The sequence below is a fragment of the Anoplophora glabripennis genome, unplaced genomic scaffold, assembly GCF_000390285.2.
Source record: "Anoplophora glabripennis isolate ALB-LARVAE unplaced genomic scaffold, Agla_2.0 scaffold634, whole genome shotgun sequence".
Lineage (NCBI taxonomy): Eukaryota > Metazoa > Arthropoda > Insecta > Coleoptera > Cerambycidae > Anoplophora > Anoplophora glabripennis.
The window spans coordinates 256,027-281,463 of record NW_019416707.1 but is presented as its reverse complement, the minus strand read 5'-3'; the positions used below and the strand labels follow the sequence as shown (position 1 = coordinate 281,463).

The 25,437-nt window shown below is 33.4% G+C and overlaps 1 protein-coding gene across 2 annotated transcripts in view; it reads left to right on the top strand.

The window, feature by feature from the left end:
- Positions 1-3,564: 3,564 nt before the first annotated feature.
- The window catches only part of LOC108914209 (cyclin-dependent kinase 14), a 188,830-nt gene continuing 166,957 nt past the window's right edge, over positions 3,565-25,437 (top strand). Inside the window, exon 1 of one of the 2 annotated variants that reach the window (XM_018719965.2) lies at positions 3,565-3,596. In XM_018719965.2, coding sequence (XP_018575481.1) covers positions 3,578-3,596 — 19 coding nt within the window. In that variant the 5' untranslated portion in view covers positions 3,565-3,577. Of the gene's footprint in view, positions 3,597-18,492; positions 18,984-25,437 lie in introns of those variants that run through there. The other variant, XM_018719967.2, reaches the window with a different exon arrangement.

Here is a 25,437-nt window from a genome sequence, read left to right as displayed (position 1 = left end):
GCCCCACATCCGTCCACACCACCATTCCGCCTCCCCCCGCCCCCTCGCGTTCTTAAAGCGGGTCTTTATTTTTGCCGAGCACCGGGGGAGCCTTCGCGAACACAATAACGGATCATGTTCTAGGCACTTGATCCTAACTTAGAACCATAAATCTTTACGCACCATTACGGCCGTCGTCGACATTCAAAACCTCCCGTTCTACCTGCGGCGCCCCGCCATGAGTCGGCATAATACGGCGGTTTTCCTTGTAATCGGCGGAATCCGCTCTCCCTAAACTACTTCATTGTGTTTATACAGCCAAACCGGCGTGAAGAAGGAGAGGATTTTATTGCGGTTGCTTCGACGATTCGCGTAATAGAAATGGGGGATAAGATTGAGTGTTTGCTTTAGGATGTGCGCGGTAGGCTAAGCTAATAAGTGGATTTATTAATTTACTAAAGCTTTATGCAACGAAATAGTTGGAATCTATAAAATTTTGAGTTTCAATTAAGTATTAAATCAGTTATTACTCAAGTTTGACATTTGGGTGCGTAAACAAGGCGTCGAGGTTGTAGGGTGATCCGGCTCGTGCTTCTGCTAATGGTCGTGCTCTGTGTTCCATTCCTTCTTGTATTGTTATTGTTGGCCAATGTAACTGTGTTCCCAAATAAATGTGTCCATATTGCATTTCAGTGTTTGCTTTTATATGGTTGGGATATGGATGATTACGAAATGTTGATATTATGGGCTATTAATGCATTATTAATCAAAAACGGAGACAAGCGACAAAAATGGTGTATTGGACTTCAATTAATGTTAAAAGCAAATCTCAGTACAGTGGAAGTAATCTTGAGTTGTAATCAGATGGGATGTTTTTTAATAACTTTTGGCATATGTTTTAGGAAATTGTCGTAAACTATTAATATGAAGATATATCCGTCTACTTCATATTTCAGATTCATACTGAACTCTTTCTAAACTTCTCAATTGCCTTAACCTCCACTAACTGCACTAACACGGTTCTTGTTTTGCTGGTGTTGCTGTTTCTTTGCTCGGATTGCTTTTGACTAATGTGAATACACTTTAATGATATTCTAAAATGTCTCTTTCGAGTCGTGTCTATCAATTCATAAATTTATTAAACGTGATGGACAGTAATAAAATCTGTTCGCGAAGAGATGTTGCTAAAGCAGTCGATTTTTATCCTATATTGACATTTTTTTGTCGATAAAAGAACAGCTATTCTGGAAAATATCCTCATATCATTGTTATTAACAAGGGTTGGTTTTGGTTTGTTTTATAGAGATTAATTCTGAGCCGTTAGCAATTTAATATAGTGTGATATTTTAAAATCTAATTAAAAAATATATGATGTAGAATGTGCCCAATTAAATTTAATCCCCATATCAACTTAAAGCAAAAGTCATTTGGATATATTATAGTTAATACATCTTTATAATCTACTGGTATATATGTATCTTCTGAATAATAATTAGCAGAGATTGATTATGCTTGATTAAGTAAAGATATTTAGGCAAGAGTCAAATATGATCACTAAGTGTGTAATGGATATTAACGATACAGGTTTGATCATGAGATGGAAAATTTTTACAAGAAGCTGATGGTAAAATCTATGGTTGCAAGAATTAACGAATTGACTTAATGGAAATATTATAGACAAAGAGTACTGTATCCGTATCTTTATCCCGAATACGAAAACAAAAATTCAACGGAACTTTGCAAATGGCATCAAAAATTTTGGGTCAACTAGCAGCTCGAATGAAGAAAATAACTATTTTTGAAACGCAATTTTCGTCTTCTGATATCATTCTTACAAATTTCTACTATTTTGTTATCAGTGTTTACAATATAAACGTTTATTAATTTAGAAAATGTAACTTTTGAATAAAGAAATATTATTTTCCATTCCTTATTAGAAAAAACACTAGTGTCGTTTAAAGAAACTTTTATGTCATTGTTTCAATAGTAGCACGACGTATGTTCAAAGTTGCTTATTCGTTTTATTTTATTTTAATTTTTTTGGTTCTTTTAAGTCTCTATTTATTATTTATTAGATATTATTAATTTGTCATATCTTTCTATCCACATTGAGTTATCTGTCTTGAACTTATCTATATCAAGTCTAATAATATTTAATCCTAATGTACGCATCTTAAATTATAAATTTTCCATGTGCGTAATATGTACAACCCATTCTCTATTATCCTTAACTAACCTGACCTCATTTCTTGCATGTCTTTGATTGTAATTTTGTTTTTAAAGCTGGTTATAATTTAAAATTTATTCTACTCGGTATACAGATATTGCTATTACCTTTCATTTTTCAACCACGGTGGTTCGCTTGTTTTACATGTTTTCCTTGGCTGTATTTTAATTTTACTTTGAAATTGATTCTTGCCGAGACCAACTTTTTTTAAGTGAACGAAACGATTTTATTTTGTGGGCGAAGTTTGTTAATAAGAATTCCTTACATTGAGGAGCACTTTCATTAAATAATTAATCTGATTTTGTTTTATTTCGCTGTACGATGTGAAAAGTTTAATCATTGGTATTATCTCAGGTCGGTTGTTTTGAATAAATTCGTATAAAAATCTGTAGTAACATTAAATAAAATACCTAAACGCAATTTTTAAGACTCGTTCGTTTCCTGAATGTAATTACTGGATAATTCTTATCTACATTTACAGAACATAGATGTCACGAAGCTTTGGATTAGTGGTAATATAATTATCTAATATTCTCATGAATAAGATTTTAAATATGTCAAATTAATTTAAGATTGATCAGAGTTTAATGTAACACTGATCAGAGTCTAAAAAGGTCGGTTATTTATTTACATTTTCACATTAACAACAAATATATGTACAGTTTGTTCCACGAGGATATGATAAACTTTAAGTAAATATTCCTTAGAAAAAAAGTAAGCAAAAAAATGATAAAATATTGACTATAGTTTATTATACTTGCATAATTGTACTAGCAATTCTGCATTTTAGTTATCAGTGCTGCAGATAATGAGAGGGGGCTTGCACGAAGCGTATATTTAAAAAAAAATTATAAACTGGTAACTGAAATGAATTTTTCACATGGTTTTTTAAAATATTGTTTGTAGATTTGTTGCAGACGTCTTGCATGCAGCTAAACTACAAATACGGCTTAAATCTAATTCAACCGAGCAATAGCTTTATTTGCAAATAAGACACAAGTAACGATACACACACTGCGGTATTCTTTGTGAGATGACTAACCCAGATGTTATAATTAAGGCCTTAATTCAAAAATATGCCACATCTACACTCGTTCTCATGAGCTGACGTCAACTTTGACAGATGTATAGATTGCTGGCATTCAAACTTGGGGGGCTTTAAATTAAATGACGCATTGTGTGGTAAATTTAGGCAATTGAGTAACGGCCTATTCTCCTTTCTCTGGATTGAATTATTTGAGCTGTAAATTGTTTTGTTGAAAGGCTTTCTGGTTTGAAATAATTCAGTTTTTTTCACATCTTTCAACGGTTGCTTGATTAGAACGTTATGTAATAAGTATTTTTCTTTTTCAGGTAAGATTTTATAAAGTCATGTCCAGAAAGATGGGTGGTGAGTAACATAGATATATTTATTAAAATTAATGGTTTCACCTTATAGTAAAATTACTGTTTATTTTTATTGAAAGAATTAAAGTTTAAGAAAAGTACAACACCTTGTGTTTGTTATTGAAACTAGTTAAACAAATAACAGGGTCGTTTCCATTTTTTTTTATAATCTTTCTCAAAACTATATACCTAATATCTGTTTTATCATTTTTTGATCGCTATAGTTTTGTGCATAAAAAGAGAAAAAAATATTTCCGATGGACGATAACTATTCCAATAGAACGAGATGGTTGGTGTTTAACTACGACTAAATCCAGTATGTTGTGGTTTTACACTCAAAAAACCAGTCGCTGCAATTAGTTGGTGTTGTCATTGTTGATGTAGTAGCATAATAAAACAACAGAATTGCCAGCGTAAACGTATGTACTTAATTAAAGTGCGAAATAATTTTTGTTATTGATAATTCCTATCAAAATGAAACCGGATTTGAAAATTATAGCATTGTGTATTTCGAATACAGAACCTGTAGATATAAAATATAGTCTCCGAAAAGCAATCGTATTTGTTTCTTATGTTTTTCTATAACGTAAAATAAATTTATATTAATATATCATGTAAAACATTTATCAACCCTCATCAATCTCGCGATTTGGAAACCACTGATTTGCAGAAATTCCAATAATATGATAGTGTTGGGCGTATTTATTGACTAATTTCTAAAAGAATCCATTCATTTTTAATATTCCTTACAAATTTGAAATTGTAAGTTTCTAACATATTTTTTATTTGTTTTACTGTATTACCTAATTAGAATTGGAAAAACTGACATGTGACACTTTTGCACCAACAATTTTTGTTTGAGCTATTAATTTTTAACAATTAAAAAAAATACTAGTAGGCTCCGCTAAGGGATGTAAAATATCGTCGTGTTATGTAGATTTCAGACAAAAAATGCAATTTTATTAAAAGTCTAAAAAAATTGTAATAGGCTGAAGCATTTGCAGTTATGAGAAATCTGTTGTTGATGTGCAGACCGACACAAATAAGTTTGCGTCTGAGCTAACTCCGTTCATAAACGCGTACTGGACACGATAAAAATGCGGTTTTTCTCAATCTCGCGCATTCAGAAAAGCATTCGTGTCAATCTCGGTATGTACATATACATGGTGTCCGGAAAGATCATGTCAAAAATGAAGGGATATACAGAGGTCAAAAAGATGTAGTACTTCATATAAAATTTTTTCCTATCGGGCTTCGTTGTGGAGTTATTCGCCTTCAAAGAAAGAAGTTTGAAGACAAATTCCAATTATAACTAAGTCGTTACCATGTTGTTACTTTAGCTGCCCAAATTTCATTGTTACCATGGTAACGACTTAGAAGTGATAATTGGAATGTGTTCTTCAAACTTCTTTCTTTGAAGACGAATAATTCCACAACGAAGCCCGATAGGAATTTTTATATTAAGTACTCATCTATTTTGAAATCCTCTGTACACCCCTTCATTTTTGACATGACCTTTCCGGACACCATGTATATAAATTAATTAAATTTGGACTGTTCTCCTAATGTATATTTATATAAATAATATTAGCGTGGTACATCTTACACTACGTTGAATGGATATTTGAGAGTTTCTACTTATTATTAAAATCCGCAATTGCATATTTTTAGGTCAGTGGCAAACAAAACGTTTTGCAAGCAGCGTTTCATAAATTACGTAAATAATTCCGATGGTTTTGGACGTACTACGGCTGTTTCGTTTATTTGTTTAACTCGAATGTTTTTTTTTAACGACGACCTGATTTAATTCACCTGTCCGTACTTGTATTTCTCGTGTTATTTATCATTTATGAATGGTCGTAATGGAGGAGAAAAACTTGATTGGCAATAATTGTGGTACCTAATGGGTGCAGATGTTAAGCTGTCAAGTAATTAAATTTACGAGCTGGGTTGGGGACGATTACTTTGCTCGGATTGGATGAGGGTGAGGATTTATTATATTATTGTCACGGTTTCCACTAAACGCTTCCACGTGAACCATACTTTGCGGGGCGTTCGTGATTGAAAATGTATGTTGCACTCCGGGGAAGGTGAATGATATTCCGAGCAAATCATTTTCCTTTGTTGGTTTCTAGGATGAAATATAATATTCAAGGGAAGTAAGTTAGTATATTGAAAAAATAAACTATGGATGCGTGTTTCTTGGTCAAGGGAAGCCTCTGAAAAAAGTTACACTCTGTATGTGTGTTCCAATTACACGGAAATACAAGGGTAATCTAATTTCGTACATGCTTGCGTGAATGATGTACGCCGAGAAGTTGTGTTGAACAGGATTTAGAGCGGAAGCCGGTATATTTTCGGAATTTAATGAGTTTTGAATGCCTAAACGGCACTGTAAAATTTATGTCTCTGCCGGGGCAGAGCATATGGCAGGTCCACCGGGGGTGGTATGAGCTTATTGTAAACAACTGTCGATGGATGTGTTAGCAGCATTTTTCTATTTATAACCCGAGATTCTGGCCAATGACTGGAGACAGGACGGGATCGTGTAAATATTTATCAGAAAACTGGATTTTAAATATAATTATGTAATAAATTATGCATTCGGTATTCGTCGAGGATGTAAATAATTTGATCAGGCTATTTACCTTTCTGGAAATGTTTAATGATATTTTAAACTCTTCCACGACCCATGCCGACAACCAAACTATACTTTCCCGCAGTTTTTCGACGCGTTGAATCCGAATCAGACCCCAAAATTGCTCAGTCACATCAGGTTTTAGAGATATCCTAATCCAAAAGTGCAATACTTATAACGATTTTCAGTATATTTGAGGTTATGTTACATCAAGAGATATTTTTTTCCACAAAACTCGTTATGGCATCTGGAAGTACGTACCACTTTTCTTCAAAATCCACGTTGAATCCTCCGAATATCCCTTTTCCTCTCTGAGAAATCATTTGTTGAAATTGATCAATTTGGTGTGTTTGTCAGTATCCGGAAACTTAGTGGCATCAGGGGAAGACCAGCTTACAAACATCAAAATTCCACTGAATTATAACATTGCATTTTATTCCATTCACCGTATTAGATTCGCTATTTTGAATTTTGCAATTTTGACTTCAGATTCGTAATCAGCGACACCAAAAACCTTATGAATCGGTGGGAATTTGGGAAAGAGACATTCTAAAGATTCAAAATCGACTTTGAAGAAGAAGAGTAGTACTCCCAGATGCCTTAACCAGTTTTGCGGAGAAAAATTACTTCTTCATGTAACAACAAATCAAATATAACGAAAAACCGTGTGTGTTGTCGACCTGTGTAATTAATCTGGCAAACATCTTACTATATCTGTTAATTGAATGGTTTCACTGCTAAAAACCTTCGTTTTTTAAAATTTTTTATCGATTTTTACATTTTTCTCATAAATGACTAAACAAAAATGTAAATCACGTTTCTATAGGAAATTAAATTTGCTATAAAAAAGGTTCACAGTATCTAAGCTGTAAAGTTATTAATTCACGAGATAACTAGAATTAAATATGTAAAAACTTAAAAATCCTTGTATTATCTTTATTAGGTGGCCCAAAAAAAACGAATATTTTTTTATCGTGTTTCTTGTGAAAATATGTTAGTTTATCATGTTTTAAGAGCCCCCTCAAAAAATCAGCTCAAAGAAATTTTGTTAGAGGTCGCTCAAAATTTTTAAAAATTTCTAAAATCGTCAAAAATTGAATTTTTTTCTCTAAATTTTTTTCTCGTTATTTTATCATTTTCTAGGTTGAAAAAAATTTCGATTCTAAAAAGTTCAAATCAATATTTTAATTTCACTCATAATTATTTTAACATTCAAAGTAGTGTACCTAAAATGTTTTAAAGCTTCGAGATCAACGAACTAATAATTTTTTTATTGAATTTGATGAACAAATGAATAGAAATAAATCACGAGACACTTAAATTTTAAAAAATTATAAATATTTGACTCACAGTGCGGTAGTAAATTTTGCCTCGAGAAATTTTTAAGTGTCTCGTGATTTATTTCTATTCTTTTGTTCATCAAATTCAATAAAAAAATCATTAGTTCGTTGATATTTATTTCTAGAGGTCGCTCGAAAACAGAGGTACACTACTTTGAATGTTAAAATAATATGAGTGACCTTAAGAAATTAAAATATCGATTTGAAATTTTTAGAATCGAGATTTTTTTTCAACCTAGAAAATGATAAAATAACGAGAAAATATTTTAAAAAAAATCAATTTTTGACGATTTTGGAAATTTTTAAAAATCATCAGCGGCCTCTAAAAAAATTTTTTAGAGCTGATTTTTTGAAGGGGCTTTTAAAACATGATAAACTAACATATTTTCACAAGAGACACGAAAAAAAAATATCCGTTTTTTTGGGCCACCCTAATCTTTATAGTGTAATTGTACTGGATTTTTATACATCTCCAAAGCTTTCATGGATAAACAAGTGAAAGTTCTGCTAACTACTTAATTCCCAACAATTTATCAAAAATTATGTTTCACATCTAATCTTTGAATCATGACTATAATATGGAAATGTTGGATCTAGTATTGTACTTTTATTTATTTATATTTTGCTGTAAAATTGTTATAAATTTACAACTGCTCGTGCTTATCAAACATTAAATACCTAGTTTTGTATTCGTGTTCAAGCTAGGTCTTTGGTTCGTATTTCGTTCTCATTAAAGAACAAGAACATAGTGAATTTATTTCTTGAAATTTAATATCGGCAAAGAAATGCTGATTCTCATGTTCTACAGAACCCGTGAGAATTTAAATTAAACGTCTGACATAGGTAAATTGTGTACAAACCATTGACAAATCGGGAAAATTAAATTTAACCTATGTTCCCGATTTACAATTCAGGACGTGAACCGTTGTCGGAGATAGGACGATATAAATTCATAAATATTAAATTTAATGCGATCTACCTGTTGCAAAGGCCATTAAGTTTCCTGTTAGGAGTGATTCCACAGCCCCAACCGCCGCCGTCGGAGAGTGCATTTCATACAAAGGACTTTTTACGTATACCGCCACCGCCAGAAGGACTCGCCAAATATCCGCGACTTCCTGCAACCTTTGCCTGAAAGTTGCGTCGTATGTCGGCCCCTTTCTGCGGCTGTAACTGCTCCCCTGTCATGGCAAACATCTATTATGCAAATTGTCCGACAACACAGTGTCGAATGCCGAGTTAATCCACTAAATGGGAGTCTCAGGGATAAGTCTGATTAAATTTGGTTTGGAATTGAAACTCTGGGTTTCTCTTAATTTTTACAATTAGTGTAGTTCTAAATGGTTCTTACAGAAAAAAATGTTTAAGCCGAGACAAAACATAGACAGTATAATTTTAAATAATTTTACATACATTTTTATTTAAATGGGACATAGCCAGACGGATAAATCCAACCAATTAAGTGCATCTAATTGTCGAGAAACGTCTAAGTCTGTGAAAGATGATTCTCTTTAACATCGAATAACATTCCTTTGAACTGAACCCTCGGACCCTTCCTAATCCCATTGCCACTGACTTTTCCATAAAATTATGCACTGAGAAGAGGATTTAATTGGGAGAATTAAATTTGGTAGAGATAATTAGTTCATTAGTAAGTAGTCAATAGTAATCAATATCCATATAACAATTTTAAATTAAATACGACGATAAACTTCACACTTTCTGCAATTGTGGCTGATTTCCACCCACCATGTCTCTTGATTGCTAATACATCAGCTCCTGTATTAGCCAGTAACGTTGCCGATGTTCTTCGGAATGAATGGCCTGTATATGTTTCAGGATGTTCTAGTTTCAAAAACTGTGCAATCTTATTAGGAATCATAGAAAGGGTATTCTGGTCGACTAGTTATTGTATTGATTAAGAAATGTCAAAAAATAAAACATAATCTTTATTTCATGAACCTCAACGAACTGTGGGAGCAGATAAAATATTATAGACCACGCAGCAGTTAAGTATAATTTACCACTCTCGGACTCTATTGCCAGCCCTCGCTCCGCTCGGGCGCAAAATCGTCTTTCACTGGTAAATAATACCTCCTTTATGGTGTAAATAACTATTACTACATGGGTGAAGCTGTTGATGCTTTGAACGTGTAAACAATAAACTGCTTATATTTCTCTCGAAATTAGAAGCGCTGAATTGAAATTTTGGTGTCATCGCAATCATAACCCTGCGCCTAATTCAAAAGCCATTTTATAGGCTCGTTTCCGCCCTTTGTTAAGGAAGAGTATACACAGCTTCTTTGCGAGGGGAACTGATAGGTGAACATCTAGTACAGGAACGCGCAGAATTTCATTATATAAATAAAAGATGTTGGCTAATGTAAAGCGTTTAATAAAATTATTGCGAGTCACGCTTAATGAGCCCTGAAACCCTCACGCTACTGCGAACCGAGAGGGAGCGTGGGGTATTATAGAGATAAAACTCCGAGTAAAATATTACCTAATTCATTATTTCCCTGCGTACTTAAAGTATTTATAGCAACTAATTCCCCCTTATATACAGGAGTGATGTACATTTTAGCCGGTTCATCTTTTGTTCGTTTCAGAAGGACCGGGAAAATGTGCAGATTAATTGAAAAATACCTTAGAATTTTTGTAGAACTCAGTGCAAAGTTGTGAATACTTTCAACATGAAAAAACTTTTGCTGTACAAGCAAAAGTTACAAAGATGTTTCTTTGGCCTTGACACAGAGGCACTTATTGTATTAAGAAACATGCAATTTTAGAAAAGTGTGGATGTTCAGTGTATAATGCGATTTTAGGGATTTATTTAATGTAATTAGTTAGAATAAAGTATTCATTTATGATCAGTCAGAACTAAGCCGCGGTACATAGGCGTGCACATTATTTATTAAAAAGCAAATATTAAATTGTCCACAATACAACCAACGGATAGGAATTGATTATGCAACATCCGTACGATAACAAAGACAACAGTATACTAAAGTAACTTGAACTTGAAAAGCATTCTGAGGCAGCGGCTCACGCATATCTCGGTTGACCCGCTAGGTACGCCACTGAATTGCGGCTCTCTCTGACAGCCCAAATGATCTGAATTAAAAACGATTCTCGAAAATTATCTATCTGCCAAATATTTTTTTTTCTCCATAGTTATATCGAAAGAAACGTACAGTCTTTTAAAGTGTTTGTTGAAAATTTCGTAATTTATGTAGTTGAAAATGCAAACTAACATAATTGATTACCAATATAATTAGAAATAATGGCGTTGATTGAAAACCAATAGATTAAAATGCATTTACATAAAATATTGATACAAACTGTTGTTAATGGGGTTGACAAATAAATTAGAAAGCCCGACTGAAGCAGACAGATATTTCAAAATTTCAGTTCAATGATAATGATAATACATCACTGTCTCTATTAACATTTAAGTAAAAAGTTAAGCAAAGAACTTCGTTTATAAATTGTCAGCGCATGAAAACCTTGTTTTAAGTGATGATACTGTCAGAAACAATTACTTTGAGATCTAATACCCGACCAGTATTGAATTATACTTTCAATGTCTTTTAAAGTTTAGGATTTTTCGTCTACACAACCACCAGGCATATATCGGTGGCGCACTTATTGGTTCTTATCAAGTATGTCATAGGTGAGACAACCGACGAATTATCCAGCTGTGTTTGATGTCTTAATCACACTGCTGTAACATTCTGAATAAGTTTGAAACCGGTGATTCTGCTGACGAAGACCCTAGTCCTTTACTAGATATTACTGGTATTATTAAACACTGTTGAGATCGTTTGTGTTCAAAGTAGTTGTTTTCCACAGTATCACTAGTTAAAAATTGCTTCGCCTAGTGGCGATGCAGGTCTTGTTCTCATAGTATCTGCGAAATAGCAGGTCACTCTCTGCCACTGTGGAGGTTCTGAATGTCTAGACATTGAATAGCATTCGTAGATGTTTTTGTTATATCGCACTGATATTTGTAAACTTGTTCTGAGAATTTAACCTGAAAAATCAATGTTTACGACAAAATCGTGGTAACGCCCATCTGCCACACCTTGTATCACCTGCACAGTTAAGTGCCAAATTAAATTAGAAAAAAATACAGTATAATTTCATGTAACAGGCATGGAACGTCTCCAGAGAACGTCGCGGGTGTTTCCATTTTCCTCTAATTAGACGTGGCTTTGTTCTTGCATTACGGCAGTAAATGGAGTACGTTCATTTTCATATTTTACAACCCGATGCTGGGCTTTGATGTTAGCTCACATCGTCAGACATGCAAAGCGGGCGGAAATTTATGTAAAATTAATTTGGCATCTTTTGTTTCTGTTAGGCGGTTAAAGTTTGGAAACAACATGTGGAGCGGCTTTTTTCCAGTGAAATGTTCAAAGCTTGAAATTTTAAATTCAGATTTTAAGTAGACATTCCTTACGTTGTGTTTATGTCTTCCGGCTTTACGGTCTATTGCTGACTGCGAAAGTTCAAATTTTATGAGAATACACCAGAGGTTTTGACAGTATCTTATAGTTTAGATGTTTGTGCAAGTCAGTTCAATTTTTCGAAAACTAAAGAAATAATGTGAGAACAAATTATCAAGCTAATTGTAATTTATTCTGAAAATGTTCGTTCAAGGTATGCTTTGGGTTTATAGACTTTAACGGCACATAAAACTCGGTTGCGTCTTTGTATAGCTCTGTCTTGGGGATCGAAATCCTCACAGAGATTTGAAATTTTTAACAATGTTTTGAATTGTAGATTTACTGAAAATCTACTATTAACAATTATTAAGCTTTATGATATGCAAAGGGCTTTATGCAAAACAAATATAAATAATCTGGAACACACCACAAATACTGACCAGGTCTGTCCCTGATTTGTGAGTTGAAACAGAGTTGACGTTCAATGATGGCTCCTTCGAGAAGTCCTACTTTCGCCTTAAATGGACTATTACTGGTATCAAATTGGAATTTGGCATGATGATCTAGCTTTAGGTTGCATTGCCTCAGTTCGAATTTCCACGTATTTGAGAAACTATATCCCAAAATTCAGAACTGAAGCGGTTTTTCTGCACGTCCAATGCGTTGTCGGCGATCGTTATGCCACTAGCATCTATCTCTGCCGGTAATATCTGATGCGGTAATTGGGGCGGTTGAGAGCTTCGTGAAGCTTCATATATACATTCATACTTCTCCTGATAAAAATTTGAGAAATTTTCATTTGAAACCTGATAATACTTGAACTACAATAGTTAATAATGAAACATTATTATTGATATTATCAATACAATAAAACTTAGGAAGAGAAGCTTAATGACGAGGACTTTTTTTGTAGGTTGAGTATATTACCAGTCCATAGTCTGTCCGTATCTAACATAAAGGTATTATTGACACAATAATGTCGTGTGACCTTAAAGAGTGTTATTACCACCTACGCCACTCAATTGGAGTGAAGTAGATCAGTTCTAAGAATTTCTTTGTATTTTGTATGATGTCATTTCTCCTTGTTGGATATCAGGGCAAGAACTGCGTGTTATTGTATTGTCTTTGTTACATTTACATATAATTTATATCCAACCAAGTATTTTATCAAATAATGAAAAATTTACTAAACAATTTCAAGGATTAAACAGTTACTGTAACAATTAATGTAACATATAGGGTGGTGTTCATAAGCATCACCCGCTATGTTCTCTCTCATTCTTCGAAATATAAAATGTCCGATAAGAATACAAGAAATAAAACATTTCAAATTTTCTATTGTCTAAATTGTAAAAACATTTAAGCAGGGATAGAGGCCTAACGTTTTTTTTCAAGTATGTACATTTGGACATGTTTTTTGCTTTTATGATGTATCTCTAATAATATGGGAGAAACTGTCAAAATAGTGTCATTATTTGACTGACAAATGATCCGCCTAATTTTGGTTGTGGTGGTCTTAATTACAGACATGGATTGAGTATAGGTGAGACGTAATAATAATAACAGTGCTGCATCTATGAATGATCACTGCTACTCAATATCTTCAAACTGCCGAACTGGCAGAAATCAACCTGGTATTTCGCACGTACATAGTGATTCACTTTATTGTGATCCCCCTCCCATTAACTGTTTTGTTTTTATAGTTATAAAAAAATGTGAAATACAAAAGTTGCACGATTTCTTACGAAGTTTTCGAAAGTGATAGTAGAAAAACAAATGAAGTCCAAACAAAATGGTTGCAGATGTTAACTTTGTTAATTTAAATGGAACACCCGGTATATTTTTACATATTTGGATAGAACGTTCCCTGTTGAGCATAGTCGTATAGTGTTTGTTGGGTTCAGATCTAACAATAAGCTAGAAGCTATTAAAGAATGAAAAGAAGGAGCATGACATATCTCTACTAGATGAAACAATTTTTAAACTATTTTATTGGAAAAAAACAATAGTCAGGGCATTAGTCTACAGAATTTAAGAACTACAGAAATTATAATTTTGCTTTGTTTCATTTTGTAGGAGAAATGACCATCAAGATAATAGAATTGTTCATAAACAATGTAAGGCATAATATAATAAATATAAATGTTCTGAATTTTATATTATTTAATAAAACAATATAATGCGACGATAAAAATCCACATTACATGTACTTTGTACTCTTTATGAAATAATAAATATCCGGATTATGGTGCTTATTTTAATTTTATAGATATGTTCAAATATGTGTGATAATAATTTTTGCAGTGTATCAAATACATGCCACATTCTTTTATATTCATATCATTTTTTAAAAGCATTTGGTTTGGTAAAAATTATTGTGAATTTCCTGCTCTCTGCTTTTTTCTATTTTCATTTTTATGGAACCTATCTTTAACCCTAGCTAGAAATCTTTGATCTGCCCTTGTTGTTCTCGGGCTAGACTCTGAGGCGAACCCGCTATCAGAACCCTTAGGCCTGCCCTGATGTTGCTTTCGGTTCTTGTAAGAACAGTTCTCATACAACGGTGGTGACTTTGCAAAAGCTTACATAGTTTATTTTTTAATGTTGTGCCAAGTTTTATTCCAAAGAGATGGATATGTGTTTCCTTAAAGAGTCATTAATGGCCACGCTTTTCCAAATTGAAACAACTTTTTATACCTCTGTAAAGATGTTCTATCAAATCATCTACTTTCACATCAATATCTCGACGAGAAAACAACACCTATTATTTAATCTGAACGAGAGCTGTTGAGTTAGTAATTTTTAATTTCATCATTTCATTCCAATCCCAAACGACACTCTTATTTCAATATTCTCAAGATCGCCCACAGCAATACATCTCCCATTCAAATTTATTGCACATAGCGTCGTGTTGGCGATTCCTTGGAAAACAATTTTAAAATTTGTTAAGGGGATGTAAGAGGGGTGAATATATTACTGCTGGAGTCGCGGTAAATGATTTACATTCGGTGTATCGAGTTAAAGAAGTATCTTTCACACTTGGAGGTTGATATTAGATCTCGTTGGATTTATTATGAATAAGGGGTGCAACTGGAAGGCGAAGCGCAATTTTTATTGCTTAACACCGCCATGTTGGATATAAATCACAGGATTCAAGTGAGGATTTCATATTCGAAGAGTATTGTACAGGATGTGGCAGCTACGCTGCGACATATTTCGAGGCTGATTCGTCTCATCAAAATAAAAAAAATGCAAGCCTGTAATGATTTCATAAAACAACTTGTACACATTGATCATGAAATCGTTTTTTATAGATACATTCAAGAATCATAAAAATATTAATTGCAGACTTAATAGAGTCACTTCTCGCAAAAGTTTATCCCTTCTTATCTGCTTTGGAGTGTCATCAAAATGACCTGTGCTAACAATATAATAGTATTAATTCCAAGCCCGTAGAGATAATTTTTATCTGTAATCCGATAATTCTCTGTTTTCTTTCACTGTGGTGTTATAAAAGTTAAAATTAATAATTATCGCATCGTAAATATATGTTTAAATTGTTGGTTTTCGGTTTTGGTGGAGTATTTAAGTAGTAATAGTAGGTACATAGTAGCCATACATACAATTGGGTGGATTTGTGAAAATGACCCAGGAAAGTCATAAGTCGAAACATCAAGATCCATTCACAGAAAGTTACAGTTTGATCGGCCATTTCAGTAATTTTTTTTCTCGAAATTGTTAGCGTTTAAACCCTAAACAACAAAACAGGACGACGCGACATAGGTATCACATATCTAACGAACCTTTGCCTGTCGTAAACGAAATGTTTGCAAGAAAACTCAAATAGCTTTGATGGGTCATTCCATGTCTGCTGTGGGCTTTTCTCTGGGATACTTAAAAAGTTGAGTTTGCAACAACAAATTCGAAAACTCTAGATGAAAGACAATATTTGACAAAAATTTGCCCCTTGTAGAGATATTCATACAACGGCTATTGGCTACGCCATTTGGACTGTTCGAATTTTTACGTTTACCATTCGGTTTATGAAATGCTAGTCAAACATTCCAAATATTGGCGAATGAAGTTCTGCCGGGGATTGATTTTATATTCTGTTATTTACATAGATGATATCCTTACATTTCGCAAATCCAAAGATGAACATCTACCTATTAGTAATCAAAGTAAATGTGTTTTTGGTGTAAATGAATTAAATTTTCATTGACTCACTCAATGTATAAAATTTTTGCAAAAGGAGTACAGAAGATAAAATTAAAATAATCAGTTTCCTAGACCTGATTGTTTGAAGAAATTAAAAAAAAAAATTAAACATGGGTACATTATAATAAATTTATCCCAAAATTAGCTCAACTATTCATTCATTTTAGTTAACTGAATGCGAAACAAATTTTAATTAAAAAAAAAACAGCCCCTGCAGCATTATTTGCTAATCCAAACCCAAATGTACAAATTAACAAAAAAGTAGATTAGGGTGGCCCAAAAAACGATTATTTCTTTTTGTGTCTCTTGTGAAAATGTTTATCATGTTTTAAGAGCCCCCTCAAAAAATCAGCTCAAAAAAAAATTTTTTAAAGGTCGCTCAAGCTTTTTAAAAATTTCCAAAATTGTCAAAAATTGAATTTAAAAAAAAAAATTTCTCGTTATTTTATTATTTTCTATGTTGAAAAAAATTTCGATTCTGAAAATTTCAAATCGATATTTTAATTTCTAAAAGTCACTCATAATTATTTTAATTTTCAAAGTAGTGTACCTATATTTTCGAGCGACCTCTAAAAAATAAATATCAACGAACTAATAATTTTTTTATTGAATTTGGTGAACAAAAGAATAGAAATACATCGCGAAACTTAAATTTTAAAAAATTAAAAAATTATAAATATTTGATTTACATATTTCTATTCTTTTGTTCATCAAATTCAATAAAAAAATTATTAGTTTGTTGATATTTATTTTTAGAAGTCGCTCGAAAACATTTTATGTACACTACTTTTAAAGTTAAAATAATTATGAGTGACTTTGAAATTAAAATATCGATTTGAAATTCAATTTTTGACGATTAAAAAAAATTTTTGTAAAATCCTTATAGTTTCTGAGAAAAAAATTATTGAAGTTATAGCACATTAAACCACTACATAGCTGGACAACTGTAGTCTCTAGCGTCATTCGCAATACGCGTGGAGAGCCATGTGACTCCTAATACTGAAATCCGTCGTTGCGGTAGTTTTTACCTGTTATCTGTGGTATTTACATCAGTTTTTTAGTAGTTAGTGTCAAAAATGGCTTGCGTGTATAGCAACTCAGAGTTGATGGATATCGTTTTAATTTATGGTGAAGCAAGACAACATTTGTATTATGGTGAAGTATTTGTGTTATGGTGAAGCAAGACATCATTTGTGTTAGTTCGTAGAAAGTGAGTAAGACGGACCCAAATGTGTTTACACGTGAGTGGATAAAATTTTGAACAATTGCTGTTGCAGCATCGGGTATGTCAAATGATTTTATTATTTAAAAACACAAATTAATTTTATTAATAATTAATAAAGGCAAAAGCATTTGAATTTGCCGATATAAAATAGGTGCGATAAAATTCTATTTACATATTTCTTTCCTTGCGGAAGTTTTTGTCCGTTTTTATCACGCCGCCATACCGGTCGCATTGTGCGAGGTCAGGTTTTACAGTGGACCAATTTCCAGTGCCGTGCAGAAGTGTATTTTTAAATCAATTTCGAACTGACTTTTTTCATTTTTTCTTTACAAAATTGTACTTGTAAGGGTCCCCTGTACATCCAGAATTTTTTTTTTTTGGTTAAGTTCTGAATACACAACTGGATGATGTTCTTTTAAATAAATGAATGAATGAAATGATGAAGTTTCCTCGGTTGCCTGCTTTAATGTAAATAAATGAAATTTTCAACTGTACCCAATGTTTTTTTTAATATTTTTTTCAAATTCACATGTCTCTATAGCCCTATGTATTTTAAAGATAATTTGTTATTTGGTAGCATCGCATAAGGGATAACGTTGACATAAAAGAAAGTTAGAATCCACTGTTATTTCTCACATACTTGTTGATCTCTGAACTGCCAACAGAAAGCCGTTCGCACTTTATACACGATCTCTTTATCTCTTTACGTCTGCGGGATCTCCTGCAAGACATCCAGAACCGCCACAGGTGCACCGATCCCTCGCACATTTTTCCAACGTACCCTTATACAGCTGTAAGCAATACGGCACTAAAAGTTTTAAATCCCCATCAAGAGCGGCCGTCCGCACCCAGAGGCACGCACAACGTGCACCCCAAACGGAGGGAGCTTGCGCCCCTTTCCAGCAGGTCGCCGCACTGGAGGGTGTGCAGGGGTGCAGCTCTTCGACGTCTCGTTGTTTATTCCAAATCGGTGCCGTTCAACTTCACAGTGTCGTTCAGAGACTGGCAGCGGACGCACACCACCTCCTGCTATCCTGCTAATAACCCGCGTAGTCTGCTATTCATTCACCACAACCGCTACTTTTCAGTCGAGGCTATTACCGAATCCGCGACTGCTAGCGTCAGTCGCTACACAATCGCGGGTCGCGACGGTGCGCTGCTTTTCTAGACGGCATTGGAGTGGCAATTGTTTTCTTGTTGCAAACGGCGATGAGGAGGTTTTGATCTTCTGAGAAGGTTTAATCCTGTGCAATTAAGTGGATGTGGAGTGTGTTCCGGTGGAAAAAACTTGCGAGCTAATTTGCTAATGGATTTTTATCGAATTACATAGTTGGTGTTGTGTTTAGTGCCAAGCCTACCCTTGGTTGTATGTATGTTAACGGAATCGTTGTCTGCTTCTTTGAATCAATCAGATAATCGGCTACGATGGGTTACCAGTGCTAGATTCAGCTAGAAGTCGGCCTTCGAAGATTTTGGTTTTGTCCAAGCAGCGTCAGAATCGACTGAAAAGTGGTTTTCAAAGGTAAACATTTTTAATTCTGCAGTATAATGCGTTAGTGCTACTCGGTCAGCAGTTATTGAAAACAGAGACGCAAGGTTGCATTAAATATATAACGTAAACTCAATACCGGAATATTTTCTTGTTAATTCAGTTTAAAATGACGTACAACTAAATGACTAATAGCTAATTTTGTTCCGATTCTGTTTCCAAAAGCCAAACATATTTTTATCATAGCTAATACTGATCTTCCACCTACAGTACAAAATGTTGACATACAACCACTGTTTTGAATCTACTAAATATGACGAGAGTCTGATTGGGATGCATGACAGACCGTGACAGGATGGAATCGTGTGAAGAAATATAAGCAACGATATCCTCGAATTCTTGAATCAAACTGGATGTTTATGTTACTGTTTCCTTGTTAGTTTTATTTCAGGTGTGGCAACGTCCTTGCAAGACTTATAATTCAAATCGAAAAGACATTTGCTCTGTATGCCTCTACCATCATGTAAATTAGTCACAAACGAGTTGGAATTTATTTTTTTTTAGACTCATGTGGGTGGGTTTCGCGATAGTCGCGATAATAACATGGTCGTCCGACTTTATTAGGTAGAAATAACACAAGGACAAAATTTGCAAATATTTCAAATAAATTTGGAGCGGAATACTTGAAGCGCAGTGTAAATTCGTAGTTGAAGTCATTTATTATATCCATCTGCTGAATATCTAAACGAAAATCCTATAGTTTAGCGGAAACAAACAAGATTAACATATTTATAGAATAATCCGTTTATTCCCAGAGCTAAATGTAAACCAGGCATATTGACCTTTCTTACCATTTTCAAAAGTCATTATTCAACATGTCAGTATCGCATTGTTCTTCCAAACTGTACACAATATCGTATGCATTGCAATGTCGTTAAACATACATGGGTACGTATAATTATGTTTACGTCATGCATAGTTTGATAACATTGAAGATACTCTTTTGTTTTTCCTGTGCTAAGAGACTTTAGATCCAATCTTGGAAAGTTTATCTCTTGTTCTTTACTGTGTAGCAACTTCCATGTGGATTTTTTATTTAATTTCATATAATGTACCTATTATTTGCGATACTAAAAATAATCTGGTAGGTTATGAGTCAATGCTTAAAATATTCAAGCACGTTCCTCTTTTTCTTAATTACCGGATGGCACAGAAAAATGGGTAAAAAGAACGGCTACCTGAAATCTGCCTTTATGTTCAAACTGTAACAAAACCAGTTCTGGTCAGGTGTCGACGTCAGGTGGTTTGCATGTACCCACTTTCAAAAGGTCGCGTTTTAGATCTGAATCTTTTCTCTTGAATGCCTTGCAATATATTCCAAGGCACTGTTACATAGGTGTCACATAATATTTACATATCTATTCATTCTTAGAAGCAAATCAACAATTGCGTGTCTTTGTAAATTATGTTTTCGCAGCTAAAAGTAAACAAACGGAACCAGTTCAGTATTTTTATAAAAGCAAAACTGGACGAAGATTTTGATCTTGGATATTTGGAAAATCGAAAGACATCTTAATCTGCAGCGAGCAGTTAATAATTGATGGTGAAAATGAGTAAAAGTGGTTAAGGGATAACTGATAACTTTATATTTACAAATAAGTGTAATCTTGTAAATACATTTGTTTCACTATCAGTTGTTTTAGTAAAATATTCCAGTATCCTGATAATGGAAATATTCCCAAGAGCTAAAAGTAACGTTACTGTAAGTTATATATTTGTAAGTAAAAGAAATTTTTACAAATATGTAATTAATAAGTTGGTAATGTCTTCATCCAAATCCAAACTAGCGGGTAACGTGATTGATGTTTGTAATTATATAAGTACAATCACGATATTGCTGTTTGAATTGACAGATGAAGTCAAACAGTGTTTTTCTCCACCAGAATCTAGATACATAAAGCAATATCCAGCAGGTAATCAGCTAGTAATAGATAATTGTCCAAAATAAAAACTAAATACCTATCATATGTCTAAATATAATTAATACAAAAACACGCATTTTATATAAAAATTGTTCACAATAATTCACAAATGTATCTTGGATTATTGTTCTCTCATCATTCTCTCATCACCCTTGACAGAGAGTAGTTGTATCAGGGTCAGGAATCTTGTTTGGTAAAATGTTAGTTTTTTTCTTGCGATTTCAAAGAAAACAATTGACTGAGCGAGATTAAGAAAGAACCCTATAGGTTAAAAGGAAGCCTAGATTGCTATGAAATCAGATCATATTTATGTTTTTCTGCTATTAAATTTCCTAAATAGATCTTTAAGTATTTCGTTCAGAAAACACTATATTTTAAAAGTTGTTTTATAACGCTATTTTGTTCTAGAGGACATTTTTTAAATTTTTTTCTTATGAATGGATAATTTTATGATCAGTAAGAGGTCCTAATTTGACATCCATGTAGTTCTTTTTGTGGAAGATTCTGAAAGATAAAGTAAAATAAGTGAAATCTAAAAATTTATATGACGTAAGGGAAAAAATATTGAACAAAGGTTATAGTCTTTCAGAAGTCAGTTGAACATGTATAAAAACGCCTAGCAATAAAATTTAATGAGTTTCATAGGCGTTCCTAAAAAGTTTTCTGCTAAAGGTAAAAAAATAATAATTTGTATATAATGTGTACAAAAAACAGCATATTTTAATTATTTATGTCCTCAAACAATTTTATTATATTTATGGTAAATTTTGGTTATGAAATATCAAAAAACATTTACATTTTCATTCAAATATATAACTGCTCGGCAAGAACCAACGGGAAGGTATGAACATATCCTTGTCAGGAAAGGATGAGGAAAGATTGTTACATAGTTTAGGTTAGAAAAGTTATTAAATAATAATAATCAACAATAATTCCGGGTTGCTGCACTGCACTGCTAGGCAATTTGTCAACATCTGAAATTTATGGCCAGTCGCCTAGTGCGGCTGTTTTTTTCCGAGATAGAAAGGTAAATAAAATAGGATATTATGTGAACGACCGTCTGCTGTTATTCTGTCTTAACTATCCATGTTTCTACATCTTCCACACTTGTTAATACGCGTGTTTTTGTAATAATCCCGGCACCAACATTATCTCTCGCAACGCACCATTTAAAAGTTTAGACGATAATGCCCTCGAAGACAAAGACGTCCTTTCAGAAGAATAGTTGAAAACAACAATCTCATTTATAGTCCCAGTTATCATTATTACTAACCCGTTCGCCTTTCGTACAAAAGAGTACTCGCTCGTTAATAATCCGCGGAGTGATATCACAATTAATTGACATGGGAAGCATGTACGGGATGAGTCACGCGTAGGAAAGCTTCCAAGGTTCAAACCGGTTTCCAGACGTCATAAATATAGCATAGTTTGCTGATAAAAACGGCATGGAACGCTCGGTATTCCGAAGGCAGTTCTGGTGTCAGGTAAAAGATACCAGGAAAGGGGCCAGGTGATGCAACCGCAGATGAAAAGATTGTTTGTCTTTTATCAGTGATAAATTTGGAGATGTTTGCCAGTCAGAAAGATAAACGTTTGGGAAAGCAAATACCCGAGGTTATTTCGGGGTGTTAAAATGTATTTATGATTTGTTAAATAAATATTCAGGTAGGTTTTGGTCAGTATAAATGTATCAGAATTTCAGCTACAACTAAATTGCCTATGTTGAAATTTTGACAGCACCATTGTTCTTTAATTTGCGCAACTGCATTTTTATTCCTATTCATTGAAAGCTGTGCACTTGGTTTTATGCATTTATGAATTATTCCTTTCGTAGGTGATAATAATATACAGGGTGTTTCTGAAATAAGTACGTTCCTTGAAAAGGGCGATAGAACGCAGGAAAATGAGCAACTTTTTTTTAAACAACTGATGGTGTAAATGCTTCTATTTTCGAGAAAATTAACCATAGTACGTGTAAGCCTACCTTGTGCATCTTGTGCACGTGCTCGGCTAGAATGCACAACATTCAGTATTGGTGTGATTTTTTTTTTCAATTTACAACGTATACTTAGATAGTCCACTCAGTGACCATTTTCCCGTATAATTTTGCCAAATAGCACCGATTTTCATAAAACTTTGAATTTAAGTTCTACTTACCCTCTACTTCAAAGTTGACCTTGTAACGAGGGTTGTTTTTACCCTGAGGGTGGATGCCACCCCTTCTCGAGGGTGAAAAATATTTCATTAAAAATAACTCCGGCAATGAATATATTGACTAATTCTAAGCAAATTATTGTTGTATAAAGTTTTTTTGAGAGTCAATACTTTTCGACTTATTCGCGAGTGAGTGTAAATTTTTTAACCAAAAAAATAAAAATACTTTTTCAGACGGTTTTTCGCGAATAACTCAAAAAGTAAGTATTTTATCAAAAAAAATTATTCTTATAAAAAATGTAGCTTATAAAAAAAACAAAAAGAATGGTGTATTTATGGTGTCTGTAGACCCCATACAAGCGTAGTAATAGCTTGTTGAAGGTTGGTTCTTATTCGTCAAACGCCAAAATTGAGAGTTTGAACGTGAAATAACCAAAAACCAATGCATTTTTCAGGGAATACTCATAGAACCTTTTTTAAAGTGCTCGAAAAAACCTTCATTTTTATGTTTTATAATATCCCTAATATCAAACCTAAGCGAGTCGTATTTTTTTCGGCGACAAAAAACGTGAAAAATCACCCCCTAATTACCACACCAATTGAAAATAATCGTTACCACTTTACATTTATTTTATTTATGTACTTGTAATATGCTCTAGAACTTCGACTGGTTTAAAGTGCTTAGTTTTGAAAAAAGTTGGGCTTGAAGTGAAAAGAGAATTTTTATATTTTTGGAAAAAATTGTCTTTTCTTCAAAATAACTCAAAAACTATTAATGATACGCAAAATTTTGTAGGGTACTTAATTATAAGATTTTTGTTTGGGAAAATTATACAGCAACGCCGTATTTTACCTTGAATGACTGGACTAGTAATAAAAGTTGCTTATTTTCATGCCCTCTATCACCCTTTTCAAGGAACACCCTGTATATTGTAACTGATAAATTTGAAATGGTGCTGCTGCTGTATATAATTTCAAGTTAATAAATATGTATAAGACTTCCCAAACGCTACAGAATAGCTTGGCTATTGCAGTTAAATAACAATTTAGGTCAAGTTCATATCCTAAAAAATAACCAAACAAGGCATCGAGGATGTTTATTTTGTTTTGCATGACTGCCTCGATGGAGGTTTCCTCGAGGCTGTAAATGTTTTTGCATTGATCTGTATGCATGAGGCTGAGTGATTCCTCTATATTTATCAGTAGAATCTTAATTTTTTTAAGCTTATCTTTTCGACCATGTTTCAAATACTGACTATAAATGTTACGGCAAAAGAAGTAAAGTGTTTGCCTTTATTTTACCAGGAAATGGTCGAAATCTAGTTATTACCTATATGGTCTATTTTGTTCTCCTTCGATAATGTTGGGATAGGTCTGCCGTTTAAAATCGTTTCATAATTTCCAACATACCGTACAATTATTGAGGCCATCTTCGAGGCCATCATATTTCCGAGTCTTCTTATGACCGTCTTCATTTTATTGGTCTGTACGTCCGAGTACTGACTTTTCAACCAATAAAATCCGAAGTTAATTACAGTTTCATAAAAACGGGTAACTGCCATTTGAGTTTTTACGAGGCGGCGTTGGAATGTTATAGATACTGTAACTGCAAATTAACGGAGTCGGCTTTGTATGGAATGAAATCAGAAATGAATGAACACACCCGATGGAATTTACGGTTCAGTACCCTCGGAATTAGTGGCTTTTGTAAGCTGTAATTGGATTAATGTGATTTTCGTGAATTTATAACAATTTGTAAATTCCTATTGCTAAATCTGTGCGGCAGTCGATGGGAAAAATGCGTAAATTGTGGTGGTAGCCATTTCGTGATTCCTGAATGGTTTTTATATATTTTCCACTGAAAATTATGACTATCTAATGTCTATACTTGTATTTGTTTTAGTGACTTTAGCACTAATGGATTTTATGTCAATCTGTTTCTTTTAATTATTTCCTAGAAGTGTGGAAGCAACAAAAATCCAGTATATTTTACATTAAAAAAATTACTACTTGTCCACCTCTACAAAATTTATTGCTGTCTATGCCACAAACAAATAAATCAGCAGTATCGTAGTGACTTATTATGTTGTCCCCTGTGTTCAATTACAAAGCCTTTGAATAGATTGATTTCTGTGTTAGTTTGTTGTTATTAGGATAAATTGTTTCCTAGTAATTCTTACCTGCTGTCATGTCCATATTACGTTTTATAGTGACTTACAACATTATTGTTTTTCAACTTCTCAAGACAAATCACGATATGACGTAGTTCACTGACATTTCATATAAAGACGACCTCAAATTAAAACTGTTCGTTATGGTTGTACACAGGAATGTTCACTCCTAATTAGTTA